At 38.0% G+C, this 11197-nt stretch overlaps 1 protein-coding gene across 1 annotated transcript in view; it reads left to right on the top strand.

Annotated features, from left to right (window-relative positions):
- Positions 1–2294: 2294 nt before the first annotated feature.
- Positions 2295–11197, top strand: part of LOC106926383 (ephrin type-B receptor 1-like) — a 99312-nt gene continuing 90409 nt past the window's right edge. The window contains exon 1 of the mRNA XM_088004847.1: positions 2295–2462. Within this exon, the coding sequence (XP_087860973.1) occupies positions 2366–2462 (97 nt within the window). The 5' untranslated portion in view covers positions 2295–2365. The remainder of the gene's footprint in view (positions 2463–11197) is intronic.

Genomic DNA, 11197 nt, shown 5'->3' with positions numbered 1-11197 from the left:
CGTAAGTAAAAACACCTGTGCAGGTGTTATTAACCTAATCCCCTTCCTGCTCTGCAGCCCATGGTCACATGTTCGAATACAGTCATGGCTTTTTCTCTTAACACTTCAGGTTGTTTCTGTTTTTAAAAATCAAATTAACCTCTGGGTCTCCACTCTTAACTTGCTAAAATTTTAAAATGCAGCTAGATATCAGTCTTTTATAAATTAGGGTGCTAAACATACATCTGTTTCTAATAAGGCTTTTTTCCCACCATATACAGGAAGCAGACATTGTTTTGAAAATAAGACAATTTCGCTCAGCAGTTAAAGTAGTGACCAAAACTCCAGGGAGAAAGAAGATTAGTCACCAAACGGAACAGCTGCGAACCTCCGAGGTAAGCACAATGTCAGGAAAAATAATCCCTCATATTCCTCCAGGGTTTGCTGAGGAGGGACAGTAATATTTACTGAATTATAACCTCAACAAAGCAGAGAGAAACGGATGTTTAAGACGCGTTTCCTGTACAAAAACACAATAATATGTTTTTTATTCGGTCACTTTTCTGCAGTTTTCTTTGAAAATTTTCAGACATAATTTCTCTACTCACTGCAATTTTCTTTGATTTTTGTAAGATGTTATTTCTTTGCTGTATATTTTTGTATTTTGAGCATTTTAAGCTGCACTGTTATTAACTGGGAGACAAAGACACAAAACACTGAAATAAACTTCAAATATAACCTGTTGCAGAATCACCTAGACAAAAGTTTGTCACAAGTGTCAAATAAAAATATAGCAATCCAGTTTTGTCCACTGACTACAGTACCTTGCAGAAGTATCACACTCTTTGAACTTTTCCACTTTTTAAAGGCGCATAACTGCAAAATAAAAATCTTATAATGCTCCTTATGCCTAGTTATTTGTTAAATTAATTTTCCTAGTTACCCAGTTTGTGTGCAAACTCTCCCTCGCCCCCTGTGCGTTTTCTCTCCTCTCACACCTGCAAACCGTTTCTAATCAGTCATCTGTCCTTTTAATCAACCTCACCAGTATATTATCAGCCACTCCTTTCTGGTTTATCTTTTTATTTTTCCATCTGTTCTCTGCTGTCTTTTCTCTTGGATTCCTGTTTTTGCTTTGCTCTGGCTCCCTGTGATTTCTTTTGTGGTAAGTTTTGTTAATCTTTTTTTTTTTACTAAAACTGCAATTAGTTTTTTTGTGAGTATTTGGTGTTTCTGTAACTCAGTATTGTAACTTCTGACTGTCCTGCCTCAGTTCTGACCAAACCACAGATGTTTTGTAGAGTTTATGACATAAAATGTTGTTTACCAACATTAAATCTGAAGTTATAGTTACGGCTGTAGAGGAATGGCTTTGCTCAAAGGCTATTGAGAGATTTGAAGAGCCTTGTCAAAGTCCAGACCAGAGCGAAATGAGAATGTGTGGGAAGATGTGAATATTGCAGTTTGCAGATTTTCTCAAAGCAACTTGAAAAAGCTATTTTACAGATGAATGGGCAAAGATGTCAGTTTCTAGAATTGCAAAGGCTTATCCCAACACTTTCAGCCATAACTGCAGAGAAAATACAAAATATTGTCCCCAGGGGCTGGAATACAAATGAGCATCATAGCCTTTTTATTTTATAAAATTACAAATTATTCAAAACAAAATGATATAGTCCTATTTATTCATCTTTTCAATTATGTTTACCTCGTGATCTTTCACACAAACACACTTGTATCATGAAACCATGACATATTATGGGCACTGTGGATAAGACAGTACATTCCTGCAATTTTGAGATTTCAAAAAATTTCTAGAAAAAAAAACAAAGAAATTGCGAAGCTCAAAGTCAAAATTTGCTAGAAAAAAAATCTCATAAATCTTGGAAATTTCTGAGACCCAAAAGTCCATTTTATTTTCATTAGTGGATTTTTTAAATATATATTTTTATTTTATAACCTTATGAACTCAGAAAATTCCTGAGATTTATCAAAAAAAAATTCAGGAGGAATCCAGAAAGGCACTGTGCGCTTTTGGAAAACTTGCGTTTCGCCACTAAGTGTCGCTGTTTAGCCACTTCTGCCGAGGTCCCGGGGCGGTGTGGGGAACCTGACCATTGGACACGCAGCTCGGGTCAGGTTGGGAAGAGTGGGTTATTGGTTTTCAAGCCGACATCCTCTCTCCTGATTGGGCAGGAAGGTGTCGGAGAAAACGGGCTGAGCGGAGGGAGAAGACAGATCCAACAGCAGTTTATCTCCTCTCAGCCTCCACTGACTCTGCTGCTTGTTCCTGTACGCACCGAACTGAGGACTGAGATGTGACTGCTCACCGGAGGAATACAGCGTGTCTCCCTGGGATTTCTCTATTTTATTCTCTGCCGGCCGGATGATGGGAGCGGACAGGCGTGGAGGGATCTTGGCCGTTCCGGCCACTTGGGTTGCGCTGCTTCTCTGTGTGATTACTCTTGTGTGCGCAGTGGAAGGTAGGTGGGCATTTGTTGATGGAGAACTGATGCAGGGTAAAACCTGGAGTTAATTAACGGGCTAATAGATGTTAAAGCTGGGGACTTAGAAGATGCCAACTAAGCTGGTTTAAGGAATTGATGCAGACTTGGTTTAAGTTCATGTTGGGTTTCCAAATAAATAGTTTTGGGATATTGGTGTAATACTGTTGGACTTTTCTCATTAAGTTTTCAACTATCTAATTGGATTATTGCGTTTTATTGGTTATCACTATATAGCCAGTATTTTATGTTCAATATTTGCAACAAACTATCACTTCCTCTATCCACTTTGAACATTCCTCAGTGCATTTGTGTGATTTTGACAGGTCATGTTGCATGCAGTCCTCCTGCATGCGTGACGTGAAAACAGTTTATGATAATGGTGTGTGCTGTTTAGTTTCAAACATCCCCATGTTTCTTCTCTCCTGAGTACACCGTCACAGCTCTGCTATCACACAGTCTGCTGGAGCAGCAAAGTGAATCATAATTATAGCTCACAGGTGCTTGGTGGCCCCCATGCTACTACCTCCCCCACTGCTTCCCCTCTCCAGCATCACCTCTTTCTCCACCTGCTGTTTCCAGAAGCGTCATCTCCCCGCCAGCTCCTTTCCAAACACCACCTTCTGCCTCTTATGTTACGTGCCCCTCCAACTCTAATCTCCTGTTATTTTCAGAGCATCGCGTTCTGTAGCTCCTGCTGCTTCTGCTTCTCTTGCCGCTGTTGTTTTGTGCTGCTGCTCCCTGCCAAGCAAGGCTTCTGCTGTTTCGTCTCCAACAAACATCTCCTGCTGAAACTTTTTGTTTTACTTTTCTGCCAGTGTTTCATCCTCCTCATTTCTTTCTTTCTTTTTCTTTTCTTTGCATCACTCCACATCTGGTCACCCTTTACGTCCTCAGACAGGGTCAGCTTGTTTCTCCCATTGTTTCTCTCAGCATTATTCTTTGCCTCAGGCTTTCCAAATGGTATAATATCAAAAAATGTCTCTTCAGTCTGCTTCTCAAGCATGAACTCCTTCTTCCTTCTCCACTCAAAGTGCTGAAGTCTAAATTATCCTCTTGTAGAACCACACTTACTCCTGACCTTTTGCTCAAACATCACCGATTTTTCCTCTGGCCTGTTTTAGTTTTTCCCAAATTAATATTTGCTTGTTGCATAGTTTGCTTTCCTCTCCTGTCTTTTCTGCATTCATTCCCTGGCAGCATCCACTCCCATGTTGCCTTCTGCTGCTGCTGATGCTTCTGCTGCCTCTGCTGCTGCTTATGGAAGTGCTAGATTAGTCCACTGCTGTGTTTTAATGGTGCGTGTAACAACGGGCCCTGTGCCTAGTCTCACCTATTATGAGGCATGTAAATGTGTGGAAGGGCAGCTTTATTTTGATTAAACAGAATGCCATTTGGATCCCCCAGTGTGTGTGTGTGTGTTTACTAGAGTTTGTGTATTTGTTGGCGTGGCAAAACAAGAAGGTAGGTGGTTTTAGCCAGAGAGGTGAGACAATTACTGTAGGCACAGTGTGGGTGGTGGGTTGTTTTGTGGTCACAGTGGCCTTTTCATGGTAAGTAGGTGCCTAATGAGCTGAGGTATACACTTATTGGACTCTGTTGGCATAAAAAGCACCCTCTGATGCTCTTTATGTTTTCTCCCTTACATATCTTATGTCTTGCATAGGCAGTTTTATGTCTTACTATTTCAAGCCATCTTACAGGTGCATCATATTTCACAAATTCAAATAGTCTTATACTATAGATGCATTTTTGATATGTTAAACTTTTGATAATTATGGCTTTTAACTAAAGATTGACTTAACATAAGTAGCTGCAACTAAGGGCTGTAACGAGTCCTTGAATGACTCGAGTATCTCGATTATTAAAATTAAAGGCAAATTATCTGCCTCAAAGCTTCATTAAGTTTTGCTATTAACTACTGTGTTTAAAAATGGTGGGACTAGGAGAGAAAAGGAAGATGGATTTATAAAATTCAAAAGATGATAGAAGGAGTAATATCAGGACTGAAATTTGGACATAAAGGACTTAATTAAACACTTTTTAAAATGCAAAAGCATAATACTGGTAAATGTGATCACTATATAGGAAACAGTCCACACTCCAGACCAGCAGGTGGCGGTAACACTACTTAGATTTTTTGCCAACCGTCAATAAGAATCAAGAAGAAGAACCACACCGGCCAGATTATTTGTGTTGCACATCGCTCTCACTCGTACCTTTCATCAACATTCACTTGTTGATGAATGCTAAGTGCTAGCAGCATAACATTCAAGTTTGGTCCGGAGCACCTGGGGGGATTTTATGGTGAGGTGGAAATATCTGGGTTTTTGTCGCTCTTTGAGGGACCAGTAATCTAAAATTACTGATGCGATGCATAGAGTATGACAACCTTTCTCAAATGGTGGTGAAGTGCGCGGCAGGTGAATGTAGACATGTGGAGCAGAGAATCACAGAACACAGCAGGCTGTGATGGCTGATATTAGCATTACAGACAAATTTAAAAATATATTTACCACCATCCTGGTCACAACAAATGGGTGGCAGTACATAGCTGGTGATGTGTTTCTGTGTGAGACGAAGGAGCCAAATCTGCTGTTGACATGGACACCAAAGCTGTAAGTGGCAGGGCAAAGTGAGAGCTCATCTATTAAGTTTATGCAAGATGAATACATAAACTAAAACGGGAGTACAGGTATTTTCTTGGTGTCATAGTGAGCCTGCTGCTTCGTATCTTTTTATAAAGGTGAACTATTATTGTTAGAGGTTCATTTTCTAAATGACAGAAATGTGATTGTTAGGGATGCACAAATATGAAAATTTGGGCTGATGATAACATCCAGTATTTATACAACTGTTATGGCAGCATTTACATTATATATATATATATATATATATATATATATATATATATATATATATATATATAATTTTTTTTTTTTTTTTTTTTTTTCTACTCAAGTACTCAATCGTCAGAATAATCGATAGATTACTAAAATAATTGTTTACAACAGCCCCAGTTGCAACCATTTATCTGGATGCATCTGTGTCTGGAACAGATTCAGTCCACTCCTTGTAAATTTCCCCCAAACTCTTGAGCTTTGCGTCACAATCCTCTTAAATCTGTCGTTATCCCTGCTGCTTACCACACCTTTTTCTTCCATGCGATTTTCTAACATTATGTTTACTGCAGCACTCGGTAAATAGCCATTTTGCCTGTGGCATTTCATGGTTTACTGCCCTTGTGAGACAGTATGGCATTTTTTGTTTTAGTATTTCTACTTTTCTAAGAAGGAACATTTTTGCTTTTAAGAAGTTATAAGCCAGAACCATCAGAAATACTAGAGATACATCTTTGAAATATATCGACGCTTACTTATCAGTAATTTGATTTGCTAAATATATTTATATTAATCTTGACAAATGGTATTAAAAATGACAATTTTACAGAATTAAAAAGCTGTTATATTTGTTTCTGGTAACCAAATCAAAAGTCTTTTGGTTTAAAATGTAAACTGTAAAGAGGAAAGGTATATATGAATACACAAAGCAACTTTATGGCTAATAAATTCTTTAATGAGTTTTATAACTCAATTAAAATTAGGCTATTGCTTAATTATGCGTGGGCTGAAGCCAACATATTTTCACCGTTTTCAGGAAAAATAATGAATTGTGTGTTGCAATTATTTGAGCCAAGGGAAAGTCTTTGTTTATTATTTTAACTAACATTTCTTTCAAATTTACTTAAGTAATGGAAATAATTATGGAGAATAGTGGGTAGTTGGTGTAATCTCCTCTACTTCTTAGTTGACCAATGATATTGTTATCTGCTTTCAGTCTTGGATTCTTACTTGGAGGGAAAATGAGAATTTCAAAACTTTTTCCATCTTTTATTTCATCTTCTGTCTGATCTGTTTGAGAAATACATTAAATATAAAATCTGGCTGCCTATGTTTTGTTTCTCATTTAGATTTTTGTTTGAGATCTCTCCATATCAACTACATTTTTGTTGATTTGGATGCATGCTTGGACTCAGTTTGGTGATGAAAAACAAAGTCTCTCTTAATCTCCATCTTGCCAGCTGATACCTAAATGTTTTGGATCACAGCTATGTTGTTTTTTTCAAACCATTTATAAAAAACATCTGTTCCATCTGAGAAAATTAACCCCAGGGCTGCTACCCACATGTTTCACTCTGAGCATGGCGTTCTTTTGGTGATGTGGAGAAGTAAAATCCTCTTTGAACTGCATCCCAAACGTTAAATTCTGGTTTATTGAGAAGAAAGGCTTCTGGTCCGTGCATATGGAGCGTAGAGGAGATTGTTGTCACATGTAGAATACAAGCAGAACCTGAGATAATCTCGCCGTTCCTTTAGCAGAAGCCCTCATCAGTTTGCCTTGTCCTTACAGCAATTTGCTTCAGATTCCTTCTTCTAGGTAACGTTAGTTTGCCTCACATATGTTCTCCAATTACAGATGGCAGCGTTCACGGTACCATGGTGTATCTATTTAATGAGGTGGATTTCTTTTTTGTACCACTCTTCTGTTTGACACGTTCAGACAAAGATCTTTTGTAAACTCTCTCCAAACTATGGAGGCAAATGAGGGAACGTAAGGAAAATCCAGTGACGACATTTAAATGTAACTTTGGGTTAATTAAATTGACTGCAGCTGATGTCGGGTGTGTATCTAGGAAGGACCAATGGTGTAATCGTTCTGTAAGGTGTTTCAGCTTTTTTTTCAGTTTTTTCTTGTTACAAAAAATATGGAAGAAGCTACTGCAGGACTTATTGCATTACAAAATCTATAAATAAAAATAATGAGCTAATCTAAATATGGATTGTGACTGAAGGAACAGAGATCATCCTCTGGAGGGAGGCTGGACTCAACCTCAGCAATAGGCTGAGGAGCCCTGTAATCTGTGGACGAGGTCAAAGTTCGGCTCTGCTTTGAGTTGGTTCAGGTATCTGATCAGAATGCACACCTTTGGAGACGATAGATGGAGTTTATCTAAATTGACTTTAACTATCTGTAATGTTCACACCTGAAAATTTTTTTTATCCTTTTGCATTTTATCCAAAACTACTTACAAATGAGGATTTAGCAATGAAATTAATGTAAAATCAAACAATAAGCTTCTTGGAAGAAAAACCGCTGGTCAGATTAGGATGGCCATTACCTTCCTACACTTTTCTGCTTGATTCTAATGTCGCTTCACATCTCAGTCTGGACTTTCTCCCATTGACTTGGATTCATCCTGTAGAATCTCTACCCAGCCAATCAGTGAACAGAAGAAGCTGTGAACAAAGACGTTGATTTTCTGTGCTGTTTCAGAATTGTACTCTGCCTGTAGTTTTACCGATGAGGTTGGAGGAAGTGAACGAAGCCTTTCAGTCTGTTATCACCTCGATCAGCTCGTAAGAGAGTGCTGTCACTGCTAAAGCTGCAAAAGATGCCACAATAATGGGTCTTCAGGGAATTACTACAACACTGAGGAGAACTGTAGTCATCCTGTCTGCCAAAGTAGCATCTATGTTGCAGAGCTAACAGATATCCAGTGTTACTCGCACCACTGGTCTTCATTTAGACATCACCAACCTGGAGTTCTCCCGTTTCTCAATGTTTGGGATTTTCTTTGTAGCTCATTCCAAAGAGTCGGTTCACTTTAGTGTTTGAAAGGATTTTGACTGAATCATATCTGTGATTTACAACGAGATCTCCAAGTAGCTTTTTATACCATGGAGTTGAAAACTGTATATTTTCGAGAATGTAGTCAGAAGAAGCAGCTGCAAACAAAATAAAGCTGTAAGCAGGATTTGCGTCCGCTCACCATCGTAGCTTGAATGTTGCCTCATTCCCTGACCTTTGTGTTCTTCCAGGATTTTCACCTACTCAGCGAGCCTAAATGGCTCTTCAGTAATCCTGCGTTTGACCCTTTTATTCTGAAAGTCAATGCAACGCCTGACCCAGCGGATATTATTTAGTATAAGTGCTACATATCCCACAAACAAGCTCTGGGAGAGGTGGCAAAGTCACTCTGTTTCTGACCTAAATGTCCAGTCAGCAGCAGACTCTGCCACCTAAAGTGCTGATTTGTGCCAGTGTTGAGTGTCAAAGGGTTGGAGACTTAATTTAGCTCTTTTTTTTTCATGCAGGAGATTCTAGTTTGGGCCTGTTTGAGAATTCATGGACTGGCTTTACTCATCCACACCATGGAGGCTAAAAGTGAATTGCACTGTGGATGTCTGACTGCACTGCATGCATCATTTCTTCCCCTCCTAATAACCCGATTCAGGGCTTTTCCCTGGAGCCCAAACACAAACATGCTCCACTCCATGTGTCACCCTGTGATGTGCTAAAGGTTAAACATCAGAGATCTGGCCTTAGATGTTGCTGTTAGCAGGAATAGCTGTGATAGTTAGCGTTGGCATTTGCAACATAAATAATTATGTTCTCGACTTTGGAAATCAATTATGCTCTCATTGCGAAAAGATGCGCAGACGCCAAGTGACATTTTAACAGGCTGGCTTCCAAAAATACATACATACTGTAGTCTGCAGCCTGCTCTGTTAGCTCATGTATTAAAGATGCTGTTTCTGTGTTCATCTCGTGACAGTTTATCAATGTGACAGACAGTTGAAAGGAAAAGTACCGGCTTGGAAGAAGAGCCTTTGGACCCGTCCTGAGGCTTTTACTCATGTTTGTTTTCCAGTCTAAGTTTTCCTCAGGGACTGCCTTCGGTTTTTTAATATTTATCTCCATGCAGCATCCAGATTGTTTCAGAATATATTCATTTTTTTCTTCTGTGAGATACTTGGAAGCAGTGGGAATATTTACTTTTGGCTGAGAGGCCCAGAATCTGTTGCTGTATTTTTCATGGCCTATTGGACGTTAAGAGGCAATTTTCGATCTGTCAGTACAATATTAGACTTTGCACTCCGTACCCAGAGGCTTTCAGACGTCGCTTTCACAGCTTTCACTGGTCCAGGAAGTCATTTCTAACAAAACATGCCTAATGTTTACAGAAATGTTATTAATTAGTTACATTAGTGTGAAAATCGGTCCTTAACTATGAAACTTCACACATTTTCTGTTAATTTTCACACTATCAGTTCCCTCTTTCTAACATAGAAGAAGAAGAACATCATGTTGGTCCATTTTGTCACAGTCAGACATGGAGGGGAAAGATATTTTTTGGTGTGCACCATGTCTAAACTGAGCGTTTAGTGATACCTGTAAATGCAGCTTGGACATCATGTTCTGGACTCTGGAAGGAGAAAAATGGTGTCAAACTGAATATCTTTACAAATACTTTTTTTTAAAAATTATGAACTAATTTTTGTTCTGAAGCAAATAAGGCAGCTTACAGCTTTAAGGCCACCGACAAAAATAAAGAAAAGTACCATCAATAAAGCATATCAGTAAAGAACAAAATGTCCGGTGAGGAGGATTTTGTATTAAAATATTTTATTTGTATTTAGAAATCAGATTTTCCAGATTTCTAATCAGAAATGGGTCACAATTGATCTCTGATGTTCAAAAATGAGTAAAAGTTAACACTATAAACTGTTGTGACAAAGTGGTTGAGATTGTACTTTTCTATCTATTCACATATTTATTGTATATTATTTCACAGTTATTGTAGCTTTGCTTCATATTGTATCTCCGGTTTGTTTGCATTATGTTGCAGTTTACAACCAAATATTTGTTCTTTTTAAATGATCACTATTGAATTATTATTAGTTTACTAGAATTTCCGATTTATTAAATGTACATTTCTGGCAAATGTACATTACGAGAAAGCATTTCCTGTTTGTTCTGACGTCACTGAGTACATAACTGGGTGCAATCCAGTACAGTAGGATTTATTTTATTTAAAGTAAACATTTGATATTTAAATTTGTAAATAAGATTAATGTTATTTCTGTGTCTTTGGATCATAGTATTTAATTTAATCTATTTTCTAATAAATGTTTGGGTGTTTTTGGAATCCTGGAGCTTAAGATAAATAACTGAGAGAGACGAGTATCAATCATTTTCTTAAAATTAGCAGAAATTAATATGTCTGGGAATTAAATGGCTGCTTATATGTTGGCCCTTCTGATGATTTGTGTTTTATCAAATTCGTTACACATATTGTAATATGGAGAAATTGTCCGATTGTGTTGCTACTAGCAGTTAGCGCCGTGGCAATTGGCAAATCCTGCAAGAGAACTAAAGTGAGGAACACCAACACTACTTCGTTTTGTGTTTGAGAGGTATAATGAATGACATAAAGAAACATGTCACATCTTTAATGACTTTTAGAAGAGAGCCTCCCTGGCTGCATAGACTGGATGTAAGACTGTAATTTTTAACTCCGCACCCTTTCAGCACTTTATAGTAATCATATTTTAGGTGCACAGCTTTTTTAGCGGTTATTATAATTGCTCTAAGTGTGACTCCTTTCCCTCTGTAGACAGAACCCAGCTTGGAGAAGTAGACATAGCAAAGCCCAGATGGGGAATGTAATGGTTAAGGAAGTCTAAATGAATTTCTATGGGAATGTAAAAACTGAGTTTTTTTTTTTAGGCTTTATAAACGCTTCTTGTTTATCTGTTTATCTGTTACCCATATTATCATCATCTGTAAAAATATTTTGCAGTGACTAATCAAAACGTGAAAATATGTCAGATATTGGGAATATTATGCATTTTGAGGGATGTGCATTAATC

The sequence above is a fragment of the Poecilia mexicana genome, unplaced genomic scaffold (genome assembly GCF_051168715.1).
Source record: "Poecilia mexicana isolate PSO_F unplaced genomic scaffold, ASM5116871v1 scaffold_4, whole genome shotgun sequence".
In the NCBI taxonomy this organism is placed as follows: domain Eukaryota; kingdom Metazoa; phylum Chordata; class Actinopteri; order Cyprinodontiformes; family Poeciliidae; genus Poecilia; species Poecilia mexicana.
This window is presented reverse-complemented; position numbering and strand designations above follow the sequence as displayed.